At 51.7% G+C, this 14893-nt stretch overlaps 6 protein-coding genes across 6 annotated transcripts; 3 read left to right on the top strand and 3 right to left on the bottom strand.

Moving 5' to 3' along the window:
- Window positions 1-642: 642 nt before the first annotated feature.
- Z517_08618 (uncharacterized protein) lies at window positions 643-2684 on the top strand (the record flags this gene model as incomplete). The annotated part of the gene is made up of 5 exons (XM_013427133.1): window positions 643-742; window positions 796-1583; window positions 1637-1822; window positions 1868-2291; window positions 2338-2684. The coding sequence occupies 5 exons, from the start codon at window positions 643-645 to the stop codon at window positions 2682-2684; spliced, it is 1845 nt and encodes a 614-aa protein (XP_013282587.1).
- Window positions 2685-3817: 1133 nt separating this feature from the next.
- Window positions 3818-4807, bottom strand: Z517_08617 (uncharacterized protein; the record flags this gene model as incomplete). Its single annotated transcript, XM_013427132.1, has 1 exon — window positions 3818-4807. One exon carries the CDS (start codon window positions 4805-4807, stop codon window positions 3818-3820), a length of 990 nt encoding a protein of 329 aa, XP_013282586.1.
- Window positions 4808-5675: 868 nt separating this feature from the next.
- Window positions 5676-6878, top strand: Z517_08616 (uncharacterized protein; the record flags this gene model as incomplete). Its single annotated transcript, XM_013427131.1, has 2 exons — window positions 5676-5841; window positions 5902-6878. The coding sequence occupies 2 exons, from the start codon at window positions 5676-5678 to the stop codon at window positions 6876-6878; spliced, it is 1143 nt and encodes a 380-aa protein (XP_013282585.1).
- Window positions 6879-7585: 707 nt separating this feature from the next.
- On the bottom strand, window positions 7586-9850 carry Z517_08615 (uncharacterized protein; the record flags this gene model as incomplete). Its single annotated transcript, XM_013427130.1, has 1 exon — window positions 7586-9850. One exon carries the CDS (start codon window positions 9848-9850, stop codon window positions 7586-7588), a length of 2265 nt encoding a protein of 754 aa, XP_013282584.1.
- Window positions 9851-10779: 929 nt separating this feature from the next.
- Z517_08614 (uncharacterized protein) lies at window positions 10780-11724 on the bottom strand (the record flags this gene model as incomplete). The annotated part of the gene is made up of 1 exon (XM_013427129.1): window positions 10780-11724. One exon carries the CDS (start codon window positions 11722-11724, stop codon window positions 10780-10782), a length of 945 nt encoding a protein of 314 aa, XP_013282583.1.
- An 848-nt stretch (window positions 11725-12572) lies between these two features.
- Window positions 12573-14321, top strand: Z517_08613 (uncharacterized protein; the record flags this gene model as incomplete). Its single annotated transcript, XM_013427128.1, has 1 exon — window positions 12573-14321. One exon carries the CDS (start codon window positions 12573-12575, stop codon window positions 14319-14321), a length of 1749 nt encoding a protein of 582 aa, XP_013282582.1.
- Between the last annotated feature and the right edge of the window lie 572 nt (window positions 14322-14893).

Raw genomic sequence — 14893 nt, 5'->3', positions numbered from 1 at the left:
ATTGGAGGCAGTTGTTGTCATGTTCCAGGTTCGGTAAATGATGGGAGAGCGTGGATTGAAATGTCCAAGAGCGTTGTTTGTATACTGCGCAGATGGGACAATGTGAGAGGAGAATGAACACCATGGCTGCGACTGCGGTAGCGGCGACGGGCCACGGCGGTGAGCTTTGAGTGAGTTTGGGGAGCGCCGCACACACTCACCAGAGCTTCTTCCACTTCCTTTGAGCACCAACTCAGATTACTGCCCGCTTATGATCCCCAGCTGCTCAAGCTTTCACTGAATTCCATGTCACTCTCTAGTCTGCAGCGCATGTAGCTGCCGTCCAGATAAGATCATTACCGTCTACACAGTGTGATTCCAGAAGGTGAGCTTGCGTTGAAAGGATCGCCAGGTCTTACCTCGTCTTGATCTTTGAAGTAAACACTACTTACTACACCTTGCTTCACACATGACCACGAGTACCATCGAATTATCCGTGCTACTAAGCGTGGGCCTGTTCACTCGGCCATAGAAACCCTACAGCTGTCTCTTTTCACGCTCGTTACTACTTACGCCCGCCGCTCATCAGCTTTGGTCGTAATCTCTCTTTGTTTCTTCCTTCGACGCACGGTGATAACGGCTCACACTGGTATGATCGCAACAATGGTCTTATCCGGACGTTCTCATGTACTCTGGTCTACTTATATCTGGGTTGCCTTGGCCATCGCCTTTGCTGGTAACACCCAAGCGAAATTCCTCAAAGGTGAGTGTAGTCTTTCAAGAGCAAAGGTCATCTTCATGCCCTAACTTCTTCAGCGGATCTAAAATGGCCTATCCTTCGAAGAGCCCAGGGTGACCTCCAATCCAGCCTCACTGATTTGTTGATATTGAGAGAGCCTGACAACGACCCGATATTTGAAAAGGCTATGCGAGTGGTCGACAATCTCGCCACCCAGTCGACCTGCCATCAAGCCGCGGCAGGTCACTTGCTTGTGACTTGTAAGACGATTGGCGCAAACATGGGTCGAGAACAAGGGAAACACGAACTACTAGAGAGGGCTCAATCAGTATACGCAGTCAGAGTGGCAGTATGCGAAACGGGTGAAGGCAGAGCAGCAATCCCCCCTGCTTGCAAACCAATTCTTGAAATCCCTCAACGACTTGACCACGAGATTGACGTCGTCAATAGCAAAATACTGGCTTCCTGTCTTGAAGCGTTGATCACAGAACATTACTACTGGACGAGCTATAGTAACAACAGACAAGATGCCAATACTTTGTGTCAAGCCACTACTATCGAGTCCACCAGATTGGAAGCGCTTCAGTCCTACCAGAAGCTGGCAGAACTCCTTCCCGAGCTTCGTGCTGCACTTGGTTCGACCCATTCTCAGTGGCTGGCTTTCCTGGAGCAGCAGCAGGAAGAGATTGCGTACGTGAGCAAACTTGAGCGGAAAAGTCGAGATGAACGCCAGGCACAACACAAACATGAGCTTAACATTTTTCACGACACTATGAATATGGCGAAAGAAGGCGTGCATAACGCATTTACGACTCTGCAGCGACGGATAGCTAGTACGCAGGAGGGCGTGACCCAAACCCGCGAGGTAAGTCGTATTCAACCATGGCTGCTGGACGAACCACTGATTCGTCATTACAGACTCTGGGAGATGTGTTTGCTGATTTTGTCAAACTTCGAGAACTGTTGCACACAGCAATTGCAACCACTGGTGAGCAGCATGCTGAAGCTGCAGCCGCCCAATTGCAAGAGATGAGCATTGCCCATGAGCTTGCCCTTGCCACCACAAAGGCACTCGAAACTATACAGGCGGGTGGAATAGCCCAGGTTTGTGAGTCCTACACAGTGGGAGTCATAGACTAACAGCGACAGGATATCAACAAGCTTCTTCATCGTCTAAAGGACGGACTCGATGAAATTTCGGGTATACAGTCGACCCAGTTGGCGGGCGTGAAGCATCATCTGCAACTCAGCGGTGAGTTGTCTATGGCCCAGAGGGCTAACCTTGCCTTGGGCGAACAAATGAAACATTTTTCGACTTCCCTAGCTTCTGAACTTGACGCTGCAACCACCGCGGCCGGAAGAGTGTCCAGCAAGCTTGACAGAGTCAATCAAGCGTTGACGCGCGTTGAAGCTGCTTCCACCATTCTCAGCTCACTTTTCGCCGTCATCACAATACCGTCCCGGATCGTGGAGCACCTTCATTTGAGATTATTGGGACTTTTTGCCATGCCAGCTTTACTGTTGTCGGCCTGGAAGCCACCAACATATTCGTACATACTGATGACTTTCTACGGTATGCGCCTCGTCTCGGGCCTCTTCGAAGTGCTAACCATTTCCAGTGTTCCTCGAAAGCCTCATATCCTTGATCGAAGAGCATTACGACAAAATCAGCATTGCTTCGCAGTACCTCAGCAACAGATGTCAAGCTATCATATTGACTTTCGCTTTCAATATCTCCGGCAAGAAACTACTGGTTGCTGGGCTGAGCATGGTGGTTGTCTTCTGCTGCTTCCTGCTGGCACATCCTCTCAAGTCGCAACCGATATCTTCTTTACCCCTAAAATCCATTGAAGAATTTGACGCCCTCACAATGGCAGAGCGATTTTACCTGGAGAACAGATTGCGGAATGCCAAATATCTGGGGCTTTCAAGAGACCGTTACCGACGAGCAGCGACTGTCTGCTAGTGTTCCACTTCGGACATCGTATGGTTGTCATTCTATCTTTCCACCCTATCATCATCATCTACGCCCATCATGATGCGAGTCACGACTCTATGACGCTATGATACCCAGGTATTTGGGAAGGACATGGCGTGGGGATTTACACTATTCTAGCTGGTGCAGTAAGGGATTTGTCTTGGTTTGATCATTGTCTTTGTTTCGCACCGCTGCAATGGTTCAAGAGAGGCGATTGTGGGTAGAGGAGAGGGAAGCTAGCAATGCACAGATGGCGAGCATCTGCAGGTCAATTATCCCGCATCTCGAGGATAATACTCAAACTTCATTGCACATTCATTCGTTCTTTCGCATGTATTGTCTGGCTCTCTCTACTCGGAATGTCCCCTCCCCATCTTTCCTCCCCTGGTTGGCCTCACATGAATACCCTCTGTCCGCCACATCAATCGAATTGCAACTTTGAAGGTTCGAGGACATATTGCCGATGCCAAGGCCTCTCTTTGCCCAAAGGCTGCGGTTGTGGTGACGTATTTTCCTACGAGTGTCTACCTGGTGGATAGACATTGGTGGGAGTCGCACCAAGAGGCACCAGCGGAATTAGCGGGACGGTTCGTCGTGGGAGACACGGCCAAGGACGGAGGATGATGATGCAGATATAAGAGCTGGTGGTGGAACACTTAGATCCGCCGTCATATTCGTATTGACAATGGCAGATAGGCAAACCTCAGACGACGAGGACGGACACAAAGTCAATGATTGCAGAAAGAATTGTGTAGCTTCTATGCCGTAATTGTGTGCTGCGCTTTCACCCGGTGACCCGGCACCACCGCAGGCACTGACATGTCTTCTCCTGTTCTTCGCTCTCTCATCTCTATCTCCATGTTTCCAGCATGCTTCGACAGACCACCACCATCCACTGACGAGCGTCCTGTCTACCCTGTCCCTTCGATCGCGAATAACATTGTCCCAAAACCCTCGCAGGATCCAGGCAGAGGAGCAGCCGTGTGACCCTGATCAACTCCCCTGACCCTTTTCACACACTGCTGGCAGCTATCTTTTCTTCTGGTTAGTTGCCAAGTTGAGACCCCTGAAAAATGCCGCGAGCTCACCACCTTTGGGACGACGACGATGCCGCCCTGTATTCATTGGTTAGTCTCCCCCGCCCCCCCTCTTAAGCTCGCTGCCGACGGAAATAACTCCATTTGAGCACCGAGACGACTAAACAGCTCAAATTCCATTCTTTCGCCTGACTTCGGACCCCGAAGTATCTCACCAACAATATCAGAACCAGGCGGGAGGTCATGTTCGAAGTGCGGCTCTCCAGTACCCCTCATATTCGCTAGGACAGCCTGTCTAAAGTGCCATCGTAGAAGTGGATCAATAGGCGCATCAGGGCGAGTAAATAACTCCCGATCGAGATGCTTACCTACAAAATCAAACCCTGTAGGCTCAAAGGCAACAATCTTATAGTTATCATCCGGATTAATCGAGATAGAGTATGAATCGAATAGTTGATGTATACCGGCGCTGAGTAGTAATCCATTCTGAACCGAGTTAATAGATCCCCCTTGTACTGGTTGACTTATAATCCATCGGCCGTAATTCTCTTTAATCCAGTAACCTTCGTAGGCGAGTGGGAAAATATGCGCAGCTTCGAAGCTTCTCCAGTAGTAGATATCGTTTAAGAAAGGTACAGACCGTCCAGATATAATACATTGACGATCTCGTAAACGAACAGCCTCGGCGAAGGCAGCGACGCGACTTCCGGTAGCTAGGCTAATTGTCCGGACAAGCCATGGCTCATCATTAAGTCGAAAAGAACTGGTAGTAACAATGTAATAATTTCCAGGTTGAAGTGGATAGTCGTCTTTCTCAATCTTCGTTTCGTTCTCATTTTGTAGAAAGAAAGGGCCCTCGAATATAACAATGATCTCTATCATTGCATAGAAGTTGGCATTTGTGACACCGGGTTGGAGGATCAGGCCGCCAATTACGGTAGTACGATCATTCAAGTCGTAGATATAGACATTTCGCCCCGCTGAGCGATCGCCTGTAGGCATAGTATTTTGCGGCGAAGAGGTTTCGGATGGAGGAGAGGCAAACGTTTTCGGGGACGAGGACGAGGACGCCATGATGGAAGCCTAGGACGCAAAAGTTGCATTAGAATGGCAAATGGTAGATGGCAGGTGTAGACTTGTAATAACGGAGTCGATGGGAAGGAAGGAGGAAGGAAAGTGGTGAGCGCACGTGAGCTCGAAGTAGTTTTGACTTCTCTTTGGCTGCCAAGTTGAGATCGGGGTCATAAGATTGGTCCAAAGCTTGCGAGAAACACGAGAAATACCATCGCGCGCGTCCCTAACCAGCTGCGATCCCTTCTTACCACCTTCATCAAATCCATTCTGTTTTTGGGCACAAGTCCTCAAACCTGAGTCTTTACGTCCTAGAGGAATAGCAGAGGAAGATGGTTCTCTCGTTTCAGATGCCTGCGCGTAGGGCTAGTCGAAGCTCACTTGTGGCCAGACACTGCGCCTTACGAACCAGCCAGCCATGTGCCTCCTTTTTGCTGGGCGGCCTTACTCGTATTATTGGCGAGTTCGCAATGACAACATTTGACAGGCAAACAGGCACCCAGCACCAAAAGCACAGCTCAGCCCCCAAACCTAGGCCCTTGGCACCTCTTTTCGCCCAGGGGGCCTTCTGGATGTTATGGTGCCAATCGTTGCATGTGAGAAATCTATGCAGCCCGACAGAGTAAGGTGGCATAGTGGCTAGAAGCCCCTCTGCAAGCTCGATACGTTCCAGCCCCTTTTCGAAGCTGTCGAAAGCCACGCCTCGACTCCGTCAAATGGCTATCGCTTTTAGCTGGCAGCTCAGGCGGTGATACAAAAGTCAGGATCATATAAGAATGACAAGGCCATCGCTTGCATTGTCGTCTCCCATTCCCTTTGCTCCAATTCCTCCTCATTCTTGCCTCAGCCGCTAGAACGTCCGTGAGTCGTGATGGCGCTGACTAGGATACTGACTACGGTTGCTACATGCTTCCTCGTGTTCGACACAGTTCTCGCTGCTGCCGATGCAGCTAATTCATCACAGCATGTTGTTCCCAACGCGGCTGGAGTCACAGCCCTTGACCCTGCCAAAGTCCAGAAGTACAAGTCTCTACTGGGTAAGCGAGTCTCTCGGGTCCTCCACTGGCGACCATGTTACTGACGAGAATTTATCGCAGATCACTTTGATTGGAAGGAAAAGTGGGAAAACGGATTCAAATGGCACGATATCGTCGACGATTACGCCCCAGCCAATGCAGACTGCTCACCGAGATGCCTGACTTGTGCCCCTGGGTGTAACCCGAGATGCTGTGCGCTTGACAGTTCACCGGCGACCACTGACAGGAACTTTGGCTCTCCTGATACATTCATCTCTCGCCCGATCTTTCCCGGTATTGGACGTCCTCTTCCCCGTCCACCACTCGGCTGTCCTTGCCATTGCGAGTCGTGGTGCCCGAGAAATGTTCAAATCATCTGCTGCTTTACACCTGCCTCTGCTTCTCCAGAACCAGGACCAGGAGAAGGCGCGATTCGTTCGGAACGAGCTCACCTTGTCGACGATGACATACAGAAGAACCTTCTCGACCGGATCTTCCCTATTCAAGAGCATTTCTGGGGCCGTCCAAAGCACCCTGAAGCATGCCCGTGTTACTGTGCCCCGACCTGCCCGGCATACATCCAAGCAATCTGCTGCACGACTCCGGGCTCCGACTCCCGCGTCAGCGAGCCCCCGAAGAAACTGCACGACGTCCTTGCGATGGTCACGGCAACCACGTCTGGAGATCCGGTCTCGGTGCTAGCCGCCATCAACCTGACAGTCTTTGACAGTTTCATCACCATGAATCTCGTGCGTGGGTTGAAGCGAGTCAACGAAGTCACGTACAGCGACGACACCAAGACGTTCGAAATCACGCTAGGCGTCACGGTCGGGCCCAAGGAGACCAAGCAGGCGCTGGCCCACACGTTTGTCGTCGTAGACGGCTCGCGCTTGTTGGAGGAAGAGCAGATCCTGCTCGGCGCGGGCTTCATGAATAGGATTGGTGTCCGAGGTGGAGCGCGAGCGGGAGCCGTGAATGTGAACAAGGACTTTTTGACGCCGCTGGAAGAGGGTCTCCCTGTCCTCACGGGGGTTGATGAAGGAGAGAAAGCGAAATGAATGAATGAATGAATGAACAAGCTACGTAGCTTGCATGTATGGCCAGCTGGCTGGCTGGAATACTCACCTACCTACCTATCTATCCAGGTAGCTATAGAGATTAGATTGACTACAGGTAGAGGAACGAAATACAAGGTCGATCCTCAGTATGAGACTTACCTACCTACGTCCCCACCTCTTTTTACCAGGCTTCTTCTCGTCCGCTGGCCGAGAACCTCGAGCGTGTCGAGTTAACACGAGCACAAGCCATCAAACCACTTGCTGAGGTACTGATTACCACCCTTCGCATGTCTTTTTTCTTCTTTATTGGGGCTTTTTTCGTCTATATATCGGCCTCCTTTCTCGCGCGCGAACACACACACACACGCACACACGCACACACAATGCGTGCGCATAGCAGGCTCAAGCATAAATAGTTGGATATCTAGAGCAGAGCAGATCATATCATGTACATTCGACGCGTATAGTACTATACAGCAACAGTCTAAAACACCTTACAATACCTCTCTCGAGAGGAAAGGGGAAAAAAAATTTGTCTAGATGCGAAGGTCTAAGTTCGAAATGAATATAGCACTCTTTGTCTCCAACCCTCCTCGCACGGCGCACATACACACACACACGCGTACCGGAAGGGGGGCCGAAAAGATCTTGCCAGCAAGAAAATTCGGTTTCCGTCTTTTCGTAGAGATCGCGAATGGCCCGTGTTTCTAGACCAGGCTCTTCAAGACGAAGCCGGTCCTGGGCTCGCCTTCGACCGCGACTCTCATGGTTTCGCGCGTTATTTTCGTCTCGTTGAATACTCTGCGCTCCTCTTCGACCCCGTTCCCTGTTCGGATTGTGTCCACGTCCACGGCGTCCTTTTCAGTGTTGTCGTCTCGGAAAGCGTGTAGCCCCAGGGCCGGCAGGCTGAATCGAAACGCCAGGTCCCGTACATCCACGACCCTCAACGCACCGTATGCCAATGTCGCACTGACGACACCAAAGACGATATAGCACAAGCACCCCGCGATGAGGATCGCCAGCGGCACTTTGGGCACTTTGGCCACAAGCAACGGCGTACGAGTCTGTTCTTGCAGATTGGCACGTGCGGAGAGGAATGGGCCAATGACACTCATCACGCGCGCCGAATAGCTGTTTGCAAACGTATCAGCAAGCTGCTGCAGGTTAGACTGTAGTGCTGCCGCGAGCATAGAGTCCTGGAGATCATTGTCAAAGCTGTCATAACTGCCGTAGATATTGTACCCGTGGAAAACCTCCGCAATTGTGCCATTTGGAGAAGGAGTCAGCGAATTTACTTTGGCTGAAGAGTTGACCCAGTTGTAGTCGACGAGATACGTAGTGTACTTGCATCGAAGTGTGAAGTCAAGGTAAGGCGTGGGACCCTGATAGATCCCTGGATCGGAGGACATATTCACACCAGCCCGTTGGGCAGTGGACTGAAAACGTGCAGCGACCCCGACATACACAGGGTTAATGAGCTCCGGGTCGGGCACAAACGGGCCCAGGCTGCCAGACGAGTCATAGTTGATGCTCAGTCCTTTGTCCATGTAGAATGAGTATTGCAAGGCCGCACCGCGCTTAAATCCCAAAGGTGGCACAGAACTATCGTCGACGAGCATGCCGGTGTCACTGACATTGGGTGACTTTCCTAGCACTCCCCAAAAGTTCTCGCTGCAGTTGAATTGGCTATAGTAATTTCCCGGACCACCGCTTGTCCAGTTGCAGAGGTTGCTAATGGGTTCGCAAGTCGTGATTACACCAGTTGTGTATGCTTGGAAGTCACGGAACGGAGACAAACCAGTGCTTCGAGGGACGAGAAGAGCCACCTTGGCGGCACCGGATGACGTGACGTTTGCTGGTTCGTCTGATGGCATATCGACGAGACGAACTTCACTGACATTGGATATGCCGTGCTGAAGATAGAAGATCTCGTTCTGGCTTGCAACGTAGGCGTTGTAATCCGCGGCGGCGAGTTGTCCGTTACGGGAGCATGGTAGCCCAAAGTTGTCGCTGCGGTTGAGGGCAAGACAAGTAGACGATAAGCCGTACCCATAGGAATGGGACAGAGGTGAGACAGATATTTGGTCGAAGTTGATGGTTGAAGTTGTGTAGTGAAGGGCAGTGTCAGCACCGAAGACGATGCAGGCAAGGACAAGGGTCAATGTTAGAGTCTGCGCAGCGCGCCGGAGAGCTGGAGGAATGATGACTCCATCCTCTTTCGCGTAGGAGAAGTACCTTCCCAGTCTGCCAATTGAGGCCAGACAAAGGCCGACAAGGAGCGTGTACTGATATGGGGTTGGGAGGTCCTGTTGTTGCGGGCTTGTGGAGGAGATATACATGAGGAGGGCAGACTGGAAGCTGGACAAGTTCATGATGAAGCTAGCAAGGAGAGGGGCAAGCGTCGATGCCCATGAAGCGACAAATGCGATCCGGGTTGCTGAATAATTGACCAAGACAACAGCCCGGTCACTTAAGGCGTGAGAGTTGGACACTTCTTCAAACAAGCTGTCTTCGGATCTGACCCGGTAGCCGAAGATGAGCGCTAAAAGTCCAGCAACAAGGAGGGCCATTGGCAGGATGATGATCGAGGTAGGGAGAAGAAGAGCTTTCCAGAGCGTCCATCTTGGGCATCTTAGATCGTGTGTTGCAGATGAGAGCGCATAGTATTTTTCAGTCAGGGGCCAATTGCCAGACCGACGAGGCCAACTGCCGGACCGGACAGAGGCAGCATCATCCAAGCGCGCCGTATTCTTGCTTTTGGAGGGATTGTAGGTAAAGTCCACTTCCTCGAATGACGCCTGGGACCATGCTGAGTCGGGTGTTGTTTGGGTATAGATTCGAGCTCCATCAGTGGAAGACATCCGTATGTGACTGTCATGGTCTAGGACAGAGCTTAGTCGTCTCGAAAGCGCGTGGGGCATGCCGTCCGTGAACGGGGTGGCAAACGACCAGAAAGGATTCGTAGAAGCCATGGTAGTAAATTGACAACTTGGGCGAGTAATTCTGATGCGCTCCCCAGATACCCTCACAAGCAGTCCGATCGAGGATCGAGCGTGTGGGCACGACCATGAGGGTGAAATGGGATATTATGGTACATACCATGAAGAGATCTTTCTTTTCCAGCCCGGGCTTGGCTCTCAAAGAGACAACTCACAACAAACCCTCTAGGGATACCAAGAGGCATAGTTTGGTTTCGCAGCAGAGCATGCAGTGTGTGTCAGAGAGCGCACACACCGAAAGCCATAACATCCTAGGCTGGGTTGTAGCCTTCGAATAGTCCGAGTGGCTGCTGGTTGCCTTGTGCAAGGCGAGAGCGAATGAGGTGGAAAGGAAGACTGCCTGAAGAAAGCATATCTAGGTAGAACAGCGATATTCGGGGATGATTGGCAGATCGAGGGGATTCGCCTGGTCTCAGCCGTAGGGCTCTTGGAGTCCAAGGGTCGATGGCTTTTGATAGGACATGCAAGATCGAGACGAACCTTTGAGCTGTGGTTGTGATGGACTTGTGGTGCATGGTTTTGGCCCCCAGTCGTCGGAATCGTACCCTCAGCACAATGATCCACAAAGCATCAAAAGAACCGCCAAGGCAATCGGGTCCAAGCCGGCACTAGAATAGAGTCTTTGTCGTCTCCTGACATTCCAATCGTATTGATATGTGTAACAATTCTCCGGCCAAAGCATACGCGAACTAGCGAGCCAGGGCGCGGGCCAAAGCCGCAAATATGCTGCCTGCAAGCGCCTATGGTTCTAGACTGGCCGAATTTCAATGCACGGTGAAATCTTGTCCCTGGTGAGATGTTTTGTTCGCTGTTGCCTGCCCCTCGACGACTTTGGTATCGTATGTTGAGTTACATGTGGCTCGTATTGTCGTCGTCCGACTCACCGTCTACGACTCCAGCATTCATAACACTGGTCCCTTCGTTTCCTCAAACTCCCCAACCTCTCCAATCACGCTCTTCAATATCTCGGGTACAATGACGGCTGCGTCTCCCTCGAAGAACCAATCATGCTTTGTGAGCTCTTGTGCGTCGCTGCGGTCCATGTTGATGACCGCAACTCGAGCACCCTTGGCTCTGGCAATGTTTGTGTAGCCGGCAGCTGGGTATACTTTTGCACTGGTTCCAATCACTAGCATGAGGTCAATCTTCCCAGGCTGTTGAAAGTATTCGTTTACATCGCGCATCACGTCTTCGGGAAGTGACTCGCCGAACCAAACCACCCCTGGGCGAAGTAGATTCTTCTTGCACGACGGGCATTGCGGAAGATCTTCACGCTTGAGCGCGGGAATATCCACATCAACATTCGAGATGTCAGCACCTCGAACGAGAGCATGCTTCTTTTGGTTGATGGCTGCCTTTAGCTGTTCATCTTGGGCTTCTGGTGGCAGGGCCAGAGCCGGGACGATGGGGTCTGTAAAGTCATTTTTGCGAAAATAACCACAGCCATCTTCGTCCCAGCATTTGACATCAAACAGATTGCCATGGATGAGTTTGAGTTGGCTAGCAGGATGGCCAGCGCGAGGGCTGAGACCGTCCACGTTCTGGCTGAGGGTGATGAAGTTGGGATTGCGACGGGCCAACTCTGCCAACGCAAGGTGGGCTCTGTTTGGTTTGGCATTGAGGGCCATGTGACGACGGTAAGAATAAAACTGCCATGATAAACCAGGATCTTGCTGAAACGCTTCCGGGGTGGCTAGCATGGTGGCATCGAAGGTGCGCCATAGTCCTCCTGCACCGCGGAACGTAGGCAGACCGCTGGAGGCGGATAGACCAGCCCCCAAGAGAGCAACAATGCGTGTGGATGACTGGAGGTGTTGCACAAAAGAAGCAACGTCGGTGAGGGGCATATTGGCGGAGGACAGATAACTCATGGCCGTGAAGACGACAGAGTTCTCTCGGTGTCAGAGGGTGTCTCAATCCGGTTCAACTTCTGTTGGTAGCAAGTATCAGTTTCAGGGCGAAAGCTAGAGGGTCATGAAGGAGATGTGAGTGTCCTGCCTGGGTGCCTCCATCAGGCTGAAGGGATAGAGTTTCCGGAGATGGCCATGATGGGCGATGGATATTGTGGTGTTGATGGTGATGTGAATGGTTAGAGTAGTAACCCCTTGTACCACTTGTAGGTATTACGATTAGTGGAGGTGGCCACCCCCAGAAGCCCTGAGGGGAGGCCAGCCCGCTGCCTCTCCATCGCCAGAGGCTTCCCAGAGGCTGCCAATGCTGACTTACATAACAGGAACCAGGGCCGGGTCTGGTAGCCGCCTATCAAGTGGCCCCTAGCATGCCACATGGCTCCAATAATGCGGTCACACATACGGTCTGATCGGCCATAGTTGAATTTCCCCTCTTCCCATACTTTTTCCCTACTGTCTGCGATGAATTGACGAATGTCAAACCACTTATTTTCCCATTCCATTTCCTTCTCAGGTTCTGCGAAGAAAGATAAAAGACTCCCTCAAGTCACATCCAGTCCACAGTACTCGAATCTCAAGCCTCTTTCCCATCAAACTTTTCCGCATCTCGCCGGGTTACATTGCCGCTTATCGTGAAGCCCTCCCACCGCCACGATCCCGATAAACCATTTTCGCCACCAATGATCAGAACACTAGACTTATAACACCCTCTGGCAAAACTGCGCGTTTGTCCTACCACCCCTCCGTCCGTCGAAACTCGACAAACCTCGAGACTGTCTCGGACCATGGAACGCCCAGTACAACCTCGCCCGGTTCGTCGGCGGGTCAACGCTCTTCTCTACGTGAGCCAAAGAATAGGGCCAGAACTGCTGCCCTACCTCCTCCACAACCCCAACCTAAACCTGCGAGTGATATCGGAACTCTCAAAGTCGGAATTTCAACAGCATATGGCCCCGGGGGTCAGTTTGGACAATGTACAATGGATAGAGAACAAGCCCCAAGATCCACACCGCAACGAGGTTATGATGTTAGGCCACCGTCTGGCGAGATGGGCCGATTTCATGTTTCTCGCTATCGATGCTGGCATGATTTGCTTCATGCTAAGCGGCTTCACTACCGATGTCCTTCTACATGTGTTGAGATGCTGGGATGTGTCAAAGAGAATCGACCTGTTACCGGAGTTGAGCAGAGACCAATACAGACATCCCATCTGGAACAGGCAGTTGTACGAATTGCGGAGAAAATGGGACTGGGTCCGTGTTCTGTCTCCGGCCATCTTTGAGTACTCGGAGAATGGTACCAGCCTGGCTCAGTCAGGAGCAAACTCTTTGGATGGAGACGTCAACCCAGAATTCCGCTGGCAATGGGCTGGACCGGCGGAGATGATCGAAGCTATCGAGAGCGAAGCTCAATCAGTCCTTCGGGCCACTTATCTCAAGACAAACTCGACCATTCCAGATCTCCCACTCGCCAAATCTGCTTCTACCAAGCCTCGACTACCCAGCGAGATTTGGACCATGATTCTGGATTCACTAGGTGACTGGGAACTCGCCACCGCCCTAGGAATCTTCACACACCTACCTGTGCCTCACGAGTGGGAGACGCTCATCCCATCGCCAGGATCATCCAAGTCTCCCTCGCTCGAATACACCATCCTCACACAACCTATATCCCAAATCCAAAAATATTTCACCACCAAAGCCTCCTCGAACCCTCCAACTACCCTCTCACCAATTGCGACCCGGCTCATCTTTCGCTTTTCTATGACTGACCTCCTCACATACCTGGCTCTTCATCAAAAGGACATATTCTGGACGTCTTTTGGGTTGGCCCTTCTGCCGCACAAAGCGTCTTTGATCTACAACTCCCCGACGATCTTGCAGTGGTGGAAAGATTGTCCTGCCGTGATCAAGAAGGAATACGGTCCTGAAGCACTGGACGGTGCTTCGCGCGCCGGATTCGTCGAGGTGCTAGATTGGTGGCTCAATTCGGGCTTGAAACTCACATACACAGAAAAGGCACTGGAATCAGCTAGCGCCAAAGGGCACGTCGAGGTGCTTGAATGGTGGAAGGAGAATTCCCTGAAATTGGCGGGCACCGATCGCGAAATGCCGCTCAAGGTCGGCAAGAGCATCCTCTTAGCGGCGCAGAGTGGTCGGACTAATTCGATTGAGTGGTGGGAAACGTCGGGGATCCCGTATGCACACGAAGACGGTGTCGCGCGGCTTGCATCCCAACATGGCCACGTCCCCGTGCTCGAGTTGTGGTACCGCTTCAAAGGGAGCAAGATGATTTTCGACAACCAAGTCCTCGTCGGGGCAACAAAGAATGGCCATGCCGGCGTCCTGCAATGGTGGAAGGAGATCAGTCGCAAGACGGGCCTGAGAGTCGAGTACAAGACGTGCGATATTGAGGAGGCCATGGAAGATGCGGTCGGCGGCGGCGGCGAAGGAGAAGTCAGAGAGTGGTGGGCGCGCAACGGGCTGAACCTGGGAGTCGGGACGGGCGAGTGGATGAGAGTCAAGACTTTATGAAACCTTTACGATCACGACGGCTGTCGACTCTCTCACTACCCGTTACCCGTCGATTCTTGTTTTCCTAGCATGGGCTTTTCCTTTCTTACGACGGAGCAATCGAATGCAGTCGACTCGACTGGTGGTGTGGTACTGGGGCGTCCTTCTATCTGTCTGTCTTGTCTCCTCTGAGTTTCTCGCTGCGTTTCTCTGCACGTTATCCAGCGTTGGGCGTCCTGGATTTGGGGCGAAAGGGGGCAGAGCTGGGCTTTTGTATGGAGTATATCGTACACTACAGGGCTGTGGGTTGGTTGCACAACAATGGGGGCGTCAAGAGAAGATACTTGTTGCTGGTCATTCATTGTTGTTCAACGACACAACAACAAGCACCTGGATGGGGTAGGGGACACTGAGATAGAGAAGAAAGAAATATCCCGACAAATGAACTCGATCGTCGCTAATCATTTGATCTCATTAAAGTCATGACAGTACCAGAAAGATCCCCTAATGAATGAATACCAGACTGAATTTCCCACCCATCTTTTCCCTGCCCCTGAATTTGATAGCAAAATACCCGAAGAGGTGAGTGAGGA

Source organism: Fonsecaea pedrosoi (genome assembly GCF_000835455.1).
Source record: "Fonsecaea pedrosoi CBS 271.37 unplaced genomic scaffold supercont1.5, whole genome shotgun sequence".
In the NCBI taxonomy this organism is placed as follows: Eukaryota; Fungi; Ascomycota; class Eurotiomycetes; order Chaetothyriales; family Herpotrichiellaceae; genus Fonsecaea; species Fonsecaea pedrosoi.
Note: the sequence above shows the minus strand (reverse complement) of the source record. Positions and strands in the feature narration are given on the sequence as shown.